Here is a 12,394-nt window from a genome sequence, read left to right on the forward strand (position 1 = left end):
TTGTGCTTTTTCTGCTATTACGTCATAATGCGCCTACTGTTGGGGGGAAAAAAAACTGTGAGTAATAAGGCGACCAAGAGCAACTGATTCATCATTTTTGCTTCACTGTCATTTGTAAAGATGAGTCTTACAAGAATCTTGCATAAGCCATACATTAGATTTTTGTTTCCTGCTCATCGTTGGTTCTGCTGGCTTGACACCAGTGTGATAAATGACATGGACAACATTTGCAGCTTCTGCAAAGCGGTGGGCGTGAGAGGAAACATAAAGGTGACTCTGGTTCACCGAGTATCTGAGTGTAACAGATGGGCCCAAGTCCTGGCTCTCACACTGTACATGGGAAACCGGCCAGCAGCAGGCCAAAGGAAACTTCCTGACTGTGAGAGACACAGTCAAATGATGGGGAAAGCACCCTTTTATTATATAAGTGAAAAATACCATCAAAGAATGAGATTCATGGTATGTAGATAATATCTAGTACTGGTATGAGCATTGATTTTTCTCTGCATGTACTGATGGTTATTGTCCATGTGCTAAGGTGAGTCAGGGAGATAATCTTTGGAATGTGCTCTATTGACACTTCATTGTTAAACTATAACTCAAGTTCTCCAGGCATTGTCTGTTACACAAGAATAAAAAATGTACAACACATAGCACACAACGCTGTACAACGGGTTGTACATTCTTAATGGCAATGAACAAATAATACCCTGGATGAAAACCTCACATATAGATGGCTTGTGTTGTGTTAAAGCAATGCGTTTGTTGTTTTGGGAAATATGCTTATTCATTTACCTCTTCCGAATGTCTATGTTTTTATGCTTTTATACCACTACAGTTTTTCTTAGATTAACATAAACTGCTTTCAGACATGCACAGAACTCAGAAGTTCCTCCGATTTTTTCTCTGGAGGAGATTCATGCGTGAGCGCAAAAGTCCAAATGAAACGTGTAAGTGTAGTTTCTGCAGACTTTCTCTCCCGGGACCCTTGTAGAAGGCTGATAATGCTTCTTACACGTGACAAATGCAAAAATCAAAGAAACTAAAAGAAAAAATATAACTGCTTGTGAAAAAGCGGTGACACACACGTAGAACACACTGAGAAAAATGTCTAGAGATGTCTAGAGAGTTTATAGTGATAGGAACTGATCTCGGCAGCGGAGTTAATACGTCACCTACTGTCTCTGCCTGCTGCACCCAGCTGCTCCACCTCTGGCCTGAATAATGAAGAGGATTTGATGCTGTTGTGAACGTGTCTGATCAGGAAACCTCCCGTTGTTTTATGCATGTGTGAAAAGCAAACTGAGGGTGAAGTCTGCAGCCAATTCTCCAGATTTAACCTGGAGGTCATGTCTGAAAACATATATATATATGTCTCTATCTACATATACAGTCTGACATTTGAATATAAATTTGGGGTATTTGAATATAAAGGTCAGTGATATCAGATGTTAAAGTATTTTGCAATAGCCCATTGTTTCCATGCCTTTATGAGGAATAGGACCTCTAACCCTGTTTCACACAAACATCTTGACAGGCAACCAGAGACCGTTAGAGAGATGAGATACAATTTTTTTTAATGTTTCATGCTAATTACAAAGAATTCCTCATTCCATATTATTTAGGTGCAGTGTTTGATCTGAATGATTCATAAGTCTGTGACAACAAGAACTTGCGCAACATCAGTGTGATGAAATGCGTCTCGCAAAAGTCTAAATCAGCTGCTGCTCTATTCACTCACAATTCGCTGTGCGGCGGAGGATTTCATGCACTGCAGTTGCTCAGGAGACAAACAGACAAAGCCAACAGGAGCTCTGCCAACAGGAGTATAGATGGACAGACCACGTTACACTTTCCACAGTTTTCTGCTCTTTTCTTCTACATTGTCTGTAAAAAAAATGGTGGTTTGTGGTTTGTTTATGTTGTTGCATTTACTACACTTGAGCACCATGCAATCGTGTGCATAAGAATAAGTTTGAGTATAGCACCATAGCTCCATGTTCCTTCACAACCAATCCCAAAGTTTTTAGATCATTTGATCAAGACTAAAGTAGAGAACTCATAGACAACATTGTCAACCCTAAAGTTACGATGCCAAACTCATTCAACTCAATTGAAAACCATTTGAATGTGAATACAGCCGTGGACCATGTGAAGAAATCCCTCTTACCTCTGGTCTTCCTGTTAACCCATGGAACATATTACAGGTCCTGGGTTTCTAATCCGATCACAAACACACTTCAAATTGACTCATCACTGTTCCGGTAAATAACACACCCATATATACAGTATACATAACTGAAACCAAGGGTAGGTCCCTTTACAGAGGAAGTACCCTGGTCCTAAACATTGTGTTGTGAGTTTGAAACAAAAGTAAACTGAAGGGTGGTGTGTGAGCCAAAGAAGAACACATTCCATTTTCGAGTGGATTTGATCAAGGGGGTAGAATAAGGTGTTTTCTTTAACTTCCCTTTTTTTAACATCTATATGATCATAACTTAAAGAGCTTCATGAATAAATCAGTTATATGTAGCGTGCTAATATGCATATGAATAGGTGGAATTGCAAGCAGTTTGCAGAAAATGTCTGTGTAAGTGATACAGAATATGAATCTGATCTCCATACGTGTATTATGCATATGGTGATAAAGTGGCCAATCAGCCGTGGTGGAGGAATGTGCTGTCAGAGTGCCCTTCCAGTTCCTTTTTACTGTTCATTATCATTCATTGCACATTCTAAAAAGCTGCAGTTTCCCAAAGAATAAGACGCAGCTGACAGTGACCTGACCAAAAAAATCATCAGGCTGTTAGGGGGGGGGGGGGCACACTTACCTGTTATACAATGTTACAGGAAATAATTGACTAGATCAAAGGTGGAAATAGACCTGGGACTTACTGACATGTATTGATTCATCACGAAGTAGAGCATCTTTACAGTCGATAAAGGTATTGAAGCTCTGTGTCAATATTTTGTCTTTCAGCAGCACCTAAAATAAATCCTGCTATGAAACCATTAACATGACATGATAGTGGGCCTACAAATTAAAAAATGACCATCTGTTTTCGACTGAATGTGAAGCGGACAACCATCAAGGACGGTGAAAGGTTCCTTGTGTGTCAAAAACCCTGTTGACGTCAATAGTGTATAGTTAAATGCCTGAGGCGCTATTCCTCAGCTCTGACCATTTTCAGCTGACTATGCTCCCCCCTGGTGGCCACGACCACAGCTCATTGTGCAAGTCATACTGTGTGAACTGGTTAACAATCATGTCATTAATGTTAGTTAAGATATATATATAAATAAATAGATAACACTTCTTATTTTCTCTGTAGTATTTTTTTTCTTTGGGCTAGAGACTCCAGCTTTTCCAACAATAAGGACACTTAAGCTGCATAAGCTGATCTCATTAGCAATAAAAAAAAAGCTACCATTTGTCTGTATTAGATTTATAATTTTGTTTTAAATCTTGAGATGGATTTATTCCTACATATGATTCAACAGCATTCAACCAAACTTATGAAGCAGATTCTATTTTATTAAGTTATACTGTACCCTCTGTCCTGTGTCTGGTCAGAATAACAATAATGTGAATGTGGATTTTTTTTACTTTTTCAAGACTTAATTTATAAGAAATTCCTTCACAAACGAAATATTAAACATTGTTAATAGAGTCATAATCAACTACATATATTTAAGATTTAAAAATTAAGTTGAAAATAAAGAAAATTAAAACAATGAAATAAAAAAAATTATTAAAAAAAAACAAGGGGACTGTTTGTATTTAGTGTATATTTAGTTATATATATATATTTATAATATTAATATTTAGTGGTTGAAGAGGAGCGGGAGTCGCGGTCCTTCTACGTCATCACTCCGCGTCAGGAAACCACCATCAGCTCAACACATCTGACACGTGAGTCGAACTGGTTCGTGTTTACTGTTTGTATCGAGTCACATTTCCCATGAATCAGGCTGACTGTGTCATCTTATTCTTCTTTAACTATTTATTAAAACTGTCTGACAAATTCAGAGTTTACTGCCGTTTACGTTCTCGTGCAGAGCCTTAAGTAACGGCTGTCGGTCGAGTTTCAGCCAAACTCTTTCCAGAACAAGTCAATTCAATTTTCCTAAAACACACCTTGTGATATCACCTGAGACATTACAAGCTGGAGATCAAAACAAATAGATGTACCTTGTTTACATTTAATTTCCTGCTTGCACTTGGTATCAGTCTTCGATCAAACCATGAGATTGAACACATCGATGTAAATATACGGGATACTTTCCTCTTATTCCTAGTCTGAAGGGTTTCACATTAAACATTAACAAACCTAACTATCACTTATTCATTCGGTGAATCAGATGGATCTAAGCAATGTTCATTTAAAAGAGTTTTTTGTTTCCTGTGACAGACACAAGATCAAACCTCTCCTCTCTCAGACGTTGACCTGATCATCTTCAACTCATCACAGTGAGGTGAAAGCTATGTGGGAAAAAGCAGAGGAAACAAACCCACAGGAAGGAGGAGGAAAGAAGAGGAAATACCCCGGTGGTGATGATGGGGAAGGAGAAGAGAGAAAGAAGTGGGGAGGTGAAGAAGGAGAGAGGAGTAAGGGAGACGGTGGAAGGAAGCGCCTGGACGCCATGAGTGTGGGATATTTCCGCCGAGTCGGAGAGAGACTAGCTGACGGTTTTGAAGATAAAGAGGAGAGAGGTGAGAATGAGTGTTCTGATGATCTGAGCAGCTGGAAGGCTGAAAAGTGCAGAAATATAACACATGACATTACAGTAGTATACTTCCATATCAGAGCAAAAATAAGGGCCTTCTCCTATTAAGGCCCTTTTTAGAAATGAACTCTGAAAAATGTCTGGAATATTAGGTTTAGACATTTCCTGAGTTTGCCTCTCACATATGAAGAACGCTGCTAAAACAGGAAAATGGGGGGGCGCTTGAGTACAGCATGCAGGAGGCAGACTATAATGTACAAAACATGACTGATCACATCGACACCAGCGACGGCCGTTATCACCGAAAGCTCTCAGATCTCTTTCCAGATTAAATATTCTTCTGTGTCTTGTACGTGTATGACACCTCTTTTTTCACTTTAGCCTTTGTTGCATGTCAATCTTTAAACCCCATTATAATTTCCAAGAACCCAAAGTGTATTAAGTCTTCAAATTGCTCGTTTTAACCAATGAACTGTCAGTATAAACCTATAGGCATTCAGTATAAAAAATTCAACTTTGCAGTCAGAGAATGAGCCATGTAGCATTTCTCTGAAAAATCACTTTAATTATTTGAGGGTCTGGTTATTAAATCGGCTAATCTTATTAGCTTCATTTCAAATGATATGTAGCCCCAGTTCTTACTGAACATCAACAGCTTATTATGTCGATCTGTCTTTTGTTTGCCCGGATAATCTGTCATTTAGCTCTCAGCTTTAAAAGTCCAAAATGTGCTTTTAGAAAAGTGTTTCATCCATGTCCACTGAAAGGGGTATCTTTCACTTTGCATTGAGATCTTGAGATATTCATGACTTCAATGTTGCCGCGCACCCCCCCCCCCCCCCCCCCCCCGCTCGGCCGTTATTGTTGTAAATTTTCTCTGTTGACCCTGGTTCCTCTCTCTGTCGCTCCCATAGCGATGTTTGTGGAGAATGTGCTCTCTGAAGTCAAAGGTAAAGCGATGTTGGTGGCGATGGACTGCACAGGAAGCATCACCCTGCAGCGGCTGCTCCCTCTGTCCAGCCCTGAGCAAGTGGGAGAGGTGCTGGCTGAACTGGGCGGAGAATCCGGCTCAGACATTGCGGTGGTTTCCTGCGATCGCTGCGGGGGCCACGTCGTGGAGAGTGCAGTCAGACAGATGTCCAGGTGGACGGGTAAGATTCCTCTCTCATCACTGTGCCAATTTCTTTGTAGTAAAATAATAAAGTCAAACAAAACACCTCAGCTTGTCTGTATCAATTGCTTCCATTTTTTTTTAGAGTCTTCCCAGAAGGAGTCGTCTGATACCACAGAAGGAGAAGAGGAGAGTTTTGAATTGCTGGAGGCGCAGGTGTTGTCTCTCAGTCAGGTGGTCAGAGACAACATTGAAGAGTTCATCCAACATGTCCATGGCTCACACGTGGTCCGCACACTTCTACACCTGTTGGCAGGCTGCCTCGGACCCCCCCGCACTGAATCCCGTCAAGGTACGAACACACGCACACACACAGATGCACACATTCATTGCGTGGCTGACACTGATATTCTTAATACAACATCGACAGAGCTCCGCAGTGGAATTAGTACGTTAGTTCCTGCTTCTGTCTACTGCTTCACCCCTCACCTGAAGCCTGCAGATTATTTGTCGGTGTTGTGATCATCTCCAGAGAACCCCTGCTGTGTTGTGCATGTGTGAAAGAAAATTTCCGGAGAAAGTTCAGACCCGATTCTGCAGAGTTTCTCAAGTCCGAGAGACCAAATTAATAGCGGCCAGTCCCTTTTGTGTCATTAAGCCATTTTGAGTTTAAACAGGGACAGAAGTTTTTTTTACGCAACGTTAAAAAACGAAATTTCAATGGATCTGTCACTTCAAATTGTTTTGGAAATACCGTTTATAAGATATTTTTGGGGATATAAACAGGAATAATAATGTTTCTGAATTACTTTTAAAACTTCTCTATGCTGAGCTTTACATAGTGTCTGCTTTTCTCTGATTTCTAATTGGATCGATCCAGGTTAATTCATGACTGATATAATAGTATCCCCAAAAAGTGTGCAGTTATTCAATCAGCCATCGTGTGGCAGCAGTGTCATGTACACGTCTCGCAGCTACAGGATATGGAGTTTCAGTTAATGTTCACATAAGAAATGAGAAAAGATTTCATCACAGCAATGTGAACTCGGACAAATCACTGAATAAAGAACGAAGTTGTACCTCATGTAGCATCTTCCCCTCCCATGTCTCACTCCAAACATCCCCTTTACTTCTCACCATCAGTGTCTTGACTCAGTTTGAAAAGCCCTGGCCTAACGCATCCAGTTTTTCTTCTTGAACATCTGTGACCCTGCGTTTCTGCTCCAGTCAACCCTCACCAGACAGAGAGACACCTGTCGGGATATAAAGACTTTTGCGTGTGGCTTTTTTCAATTAACTTTTCATTCCAGCTTGACACAAAGAAAATAGAGCTTTTATTGTTGCCCGTTCCTTGAGGCTGCTCGCGTGTGTCAGGACATTTACACCCAGAGGCGTGTTTGTTTTAATCTTGAATTCCTTTTTGATATCCTCATTTTACTCCAGGTCCAAAAGGGCGCGGTGTCGCTCCTCCGCTGACAGACTTTGAGATTCCCACGTCATTTTGGTACGAGCTGAAAAGCCTCACAGAGACCTTGATGGAAAACATTAATCGTGAGTCATCTTTCATCAAACCCGACAGGACATGTATAATCACAAGCATTGTGGTATTGCACACAAAAAAAGGCATGGGGCCAACCTCATCACACACATTTTGATTTCCAAAAGATAACTTTTGATCTGGATTGATTTTTAAATATTTTTTAAACATGGAAATGAGAAAGTTATGTACTTGTTGTGGTGGAAATATATACATGGAACAAATATTAGTAGAGTTAACAATTTTCTCATTACATTTCTCTTAAATGTGATTTTTAGAGTTGTATTTAGTATCTACATATTTAGGATTAAATTTATTTTATCTATTTATCTCAGTTTCTGCTCGACCACATATTAGACATATCAGCAGGTGCTGTCAGAAGTGCTGTATCCTTGTCCTCTGCTGAGCATATTTGTGGAATCAAAACAACAGTCTTTTAAATGCAAGTGAGGACTCACAGGAGAGTCAGTGGGGTAAAGCTAAAGGGCAGCAGTTTGTAATAGAAAGCTGCTTAGAATTCATACGATTAGTCCAACCGTGAAGTTTTAATATCACAACAAAATGAAGTCAATAAATTCTCTCCCTGCTCATCTGTTCATTAAGGAACATAAAGAGAAAACAAGTCTGGATGACTGAGGAGAGACACAACATATGGTTCTTTCTGTTCTGTGTCAATATCCTCCATGCATCACTCAGGGCACTGATTGAACCTTGACTGTCACTCAGTCGAGCAAATACCTCCGCCAAGTTCCAAGGCCATGTAGCGAGACTATGATGTATTTTTCGGTTGTAATCCCATGCGACGCCATCTAGCGTGTCGTTTCTGAATTGGAACCACAACAAATCGCGGGAGTGGTTTTTTTTTATTAGTTTTTGGGACGGTAGACATGCCAGACACCCAAATTAACGTGTAGAAGCACTACAAAAGTGGAATTATCCTAATGTGTCTCCTTTAAAGTAATTAACGTTAATCAGGATCTAGCATTATGTAAGTTATGAAATACACTAACTTCCATTGTTATAGCAGCATTCTCCAGCATAATGGCTGAATCCATTCAGGGAGCATAGAAAGAATCCCGATTAATAAGTAAATAATTAATGACCAGACCATCAACAACCTGACAATTATTTCCAAAATTCAAAAGACATTGACTCATGTCCCTGCATCTCTGCATCTCTAGCAGGTTTGGCTTCATACAGTCCTCAGCAGGGCTCAGTCACTCTGGTTGTATTGAATTGTATCAGCTGGTGCGTCCCTCATGTGGGTATGTGCTGTAATTGATATAAACAGTTGGATACTTAGTGAGCCTTTCTATAACTGGAGGCTGTTTCTGACTCATCTTTAGCACTGGGTATTAATACACTGATAATCTGCATAAACTGCCAGTGTTCCCGTCTAAGTAGATTTAACTCTACCTGCGGTTTTCAAAACATTTTCTATCACTGCCAAGCTATCCCCATGTCACCACAACAGAATGAAGAACGACTAAAATATGTAAATCTTCAAAACCACTCTTTTGCATATGAGCTTGTTAGACCTCCAGGATACACACACAGGATTTAAGTACAACAGTTTGCCACAGGGTATCCAAACAAAAGGCAGAAAGATTGACTACTTTTCTCTCTCTTCTCCTCTCTTTCCTGTCTAGTGAGCGTGACAGATGCTGTTGCCAGCGCAGTGTTCCAGACCATGTTGACTGTCTGTCACAGGAAAAGGCCCAAGCTCTGCAAACAGCTCCTCAAACAAATCATGGCGTACCTGACGAGTCGCAGTGCTGCTCCAGGACTGAGGTCAGTCCTGAATCCTACCTGACATTTATTGATTTTATGGATGATGTTATTTCCAGTGTAACATGGGGTATTGTTTTTCTTTTGGCTGTAGTCCACTTCTGGTCTTCCTGAAGGATCAAGCTTCAAGTCACCTCATTGAGACGATCATACAGCTATCCCACAAGCCCCTTCTGCGTGACCTCTACAAGAACCATCTCAAGGGTCACATGGTAGACCTAGCCCTCCATCCCATCGCCAACTTTCCAATACAGCGTCTGACTGCAGCGTCAGCCAAATACAAGATGGTAGGTAATAATTGTCCAGCCCTCTGTGACATAGTCAGTGATACACTCTTATTTTGAACATGAACACAACAGACTTGTTGTGCAATTGTAAGACTGTTCAAAATATCATTATCGTGCCCTTGCAACAGAACGTTTAATCCTTATTATCTGGAAAGTTATAAAGGTTGTTTGTTTTAACTCGAGTAATGAGATGAAGAATTTCATGAACCTTAAATATGGAAGAAGCTGCAGCATCCCTGATGTATCCAGACAAGGGGGGGTGTCACAATGAGGTCAACAAAATGCTCTCCTCCCTTTTAATAAAATAGTTACTGTGCTGGAATTCATATTTTAGTCATAATCCCATTTTATCCATGTATGATTAAGGAATTACTATCTTTAAAAAATGTGCATTTAAATGGTAAATGGGCTTTTCTAGTCTCAAAGTGCTTTTACAGAACAGTTTTGCCATCCACCCACATATTCATGCATCTAGCATCAGCTGTCAGGGTCAATTTTTGGTTCAGTATCTAGCCCAAAGGACACCTGATCAAACCGCTTACCCTCTGGTCAGTGGAACACCCACTCTACCTCCTGAGCCACAGTATTTATGTGATGGAGCAAAGTAAGAATGCATGTGTACCTATGGTCAAATTATGTATCAAATATGTCGAGCAGTAAATGACCTGTTTTTGTTTGTCAGCCTGCCTGTTGTGGAAAATCTGTAATAGTTTGTGACTGAATATTGAACTCCAGGTGAAACTGACCTCTCTCTGTCCCATCTTCTGTCTCTGTAGTTCCTGAAGTTGTTTGATGAGCTAATCCAAGGTGTGGAGGCCGTCTTGGCCTCAGGTCACATGGGGGTGATCATCCAGCTGGCGGAGAGCTGTGCAGAGAGCGAAGAGAAACAGGACGAGATGCTGCAGTGTCTCCTGCGTGTAAGCCCTAAAGAGTATATGCTATTGACTTTTAAAGGTCCACACGGGTGTCGAATCAATATAACAAAATCCTTGTTACTGTTTATTCCTCTTTTACGGCCGAGATCGAAACTTGATAACACCGTTAAACTACTAAATGTTTGATTTATGGATTAATCGGGATCCTGTTGACTCGCAGGCGTTCCACTGCGCTGAGCCCGGCTCCCGGCAAGTCAGCTGCCTCCCCCTTTTCATGTCCCTGCTCACCTACGAGGTGTACTACCACTCTGAAACAGCAGAGGGCGGCACATCAACAGAGGTGAGCAGCTAAGAGGAATCGAATCATTTATGAATGAATGCTACAGTGTTGATGTTAAATACATGTTGCAGATGCAGGGAGGTGACTTTGTGGATTTCTTGATAATTTTCCAGGTCCCGCTGTCGTCCATCTGTTATCATGGCTCGCGGCTGGTCCAGGCACTGTCCAAGTTCAAGGAGCGCTCGGTCCTCCTCAGCAGCCTGCGAACCCTGAGCCCGGCTGACCTTCTGACGCTGGCCTCTGACCCTGCGGGCAGCCACGTCCTCCAGGCCCTCATCACCACATCCAGCGACAAAGGGAGGGGAAAGATCCTTAGGAGACTGGAGGTACGAGAAAAAGGGCGCTAGTGGAATACTCAAAACAGAAACGATTGGTAGATGACTTGATCTCTTTGGACCGTGAACAAGCAATTTTGAGATGTTCCTCCGGACTTTAGGATATTGCGGTGGTCATTGTCCTCTATTTAGCCTTTTTCATGACCTGCAGGTAAAGTCCAGAGAAATGTGAACATGATGTGTGGTGAATTTCCACAAATTTTCTAAGGGCTTTATATTAGGGGAACAGGCGGGGAGAAAGTCCAAGGATACTATGGAGCTCATCACTCGGACATTTGCACTCACACATACAGCTCCTCCAGAGAAAAGAAAAGAGCTGTGGAGTTCAATGCATGTCTGAATGCAGCTTTTCTGACATTTGATAAATCAGAAGCTGCCGGCAACTTTGAATCTGGGAATAAATGTTTTTTCTTTATCCATTCATATATTTTGTCAGTTAACTTTCACATTAGTAACTTAATTCCGAACATGCCTTTAGAATTTGCCCCCCAGAGGGTGTAAAATACACTAATTAGAGGAAAGTTCCAGTCTCCTCTCTTCTGAGGTTCTCTTTTAAGTTACAGACTTTATCTATGTTAAAATTATAAAAATATCTCAGAAATAATTTTAAAAATAGAGGGGAAAAGCAAAGAGTTTAACATTATAAAAGAGGCAGGACAAGAAGCTTTTTCATCAAACCATTTCTCCTCACAGGGGTTGCATGTTCAGATGGCTTGCTCCAGGCTGGGCAGTCGGGTGCTGGAAGCCATATGGAACAGTGCATCCGTGAATCAGAGGCAAAGCATCGCACAGGACCTAGGTAAGGCAAACAAAGGCTTTCACTTACTTTTCTGTAGAATTTCACATTTTATCCAGTTCAAATGCAATCTTTTCCCTCCCCTATCGCTCCTTCTCTTCCAGTTCCAAGTGAAAACCAGCTGAGGTCGCATCAGTTCGCTCGTCACGTGTGGGCCAAATTCGCTCTCTCCCACTTTGTGCACAGACGAGCGCACTGGCAGGAAATACAGGCGGGCGAGTCCAAGAAGAGGAAGCTTTTCAGTGACATTCTGGAATAGAAATTCTTAACAGCTTTCATTGTTATTTCCTACATATGTTCATCAAATAAAATAGCAAATTGTCTTTCTGTGTGTGGTCTCAGGAGAGTAAATACAGCCTCAGTCTTTAGCTCAAACCACTGTTGTGCCTTTAGGTGCAAGAATCTGCATGGCCTGTAGGGGGTGCTAGTGGAGCATTCAATGTTTCCCTGAGGTCTGGGTTCGGTTCTGACAGAAGCACTGGCTCCAATGTGTACACATACAGTCAACTTGCAAAACTGTCAGAAACTCTGAGCCAAAGACCCACAGCTGAAACATCTTATCCTCTAGAGTCATGTTGTTTGTCATTTGAACTGCTG

The 12,394-nt window shown here is 41.2% G+C and overlaps 1 protein-coding gene across 2 annotated transcripts; it reads left to right on the plus strand.

Moving 5' to 3' along the window:
* Positions 1–3,848: 3,848 nt before the first annotated feature.
* Positions 3,849–12,120, plus strand: LOC133968915 (nucleolar protein 9). Of its 2 annotated transcripts, none has more exons than XM_062405172.1 (12): positions 3,849–3,913; positions 4,413–4,714; positions 5,643–5,879; positions 5,985–6,191; positions 7,283–7,390; positions 9,026–9,167; positions 9,259–9,451; positions 10,228–10,368; positions 10,547–10,666; positions 10,780–10,992; positions 11,695–11,800; positions 11,902–12,120. In XM_062405172.1, the coding sequence occupies exons 2-12, from the start codon at positions 4,486–4,488 to the stop codon at positions 12,054–12,056; spliced, it is 1,851 nt and encodes a 616-aa protein (XP_062261156.1). In that variant the 5' UTR covers positions 3,849–3,913; positions 4,413–4,485; the 3' UTR covers positions 12,057–12,120. The 2 variants fall into 2 exon arrangements, with proteins under 2 accessions (XP_062261156.1, XP_062261157.1); XM_062405173.1 differs by having other exon boundaries at positions 3,880–3,926.
* The last annotated feature ends 274 nt before the right edge of the window (positions 12,121–12,394 follow it).

The sequence above is a fragment of the Platichthys flesus genome, chromosome 14 (assembly GCF_949316205.1).
Source record: "Platichthys flesus chromosome 14, fPlaFle2.1, whole genome shotgun sequence".
NCBI lineage: Eukaryota > Metazoa > Chordata > Actinopteri > Pleuronectiformes > Pleuronectidae > Platichthys > Platichthys flesus.

Coding starts and splice junctions, on each gene's coding strand:
- LOC133968915 (XM_062405172.1), top strand. CDS start 4,486: ATGTGGGAAAAAGCAGAGGAAACAAACCCACAGGAAGGAGGAGGAAAG. Junction 6,192..7,282: donor CCGCACTGAATCCCGTCAAG/GTACGAACACAC, acceptor ATTTTACTCCAG/GTCCAAAAGGGCGCGGTGTC. Junction 10,369..10,546: donor TGCTGCAGTGTCTCCTGCGT/GTAAGCCCTAAA, acceptor GTTGACTCGCAG/GCGTTCCACTGCGCTGAGCC.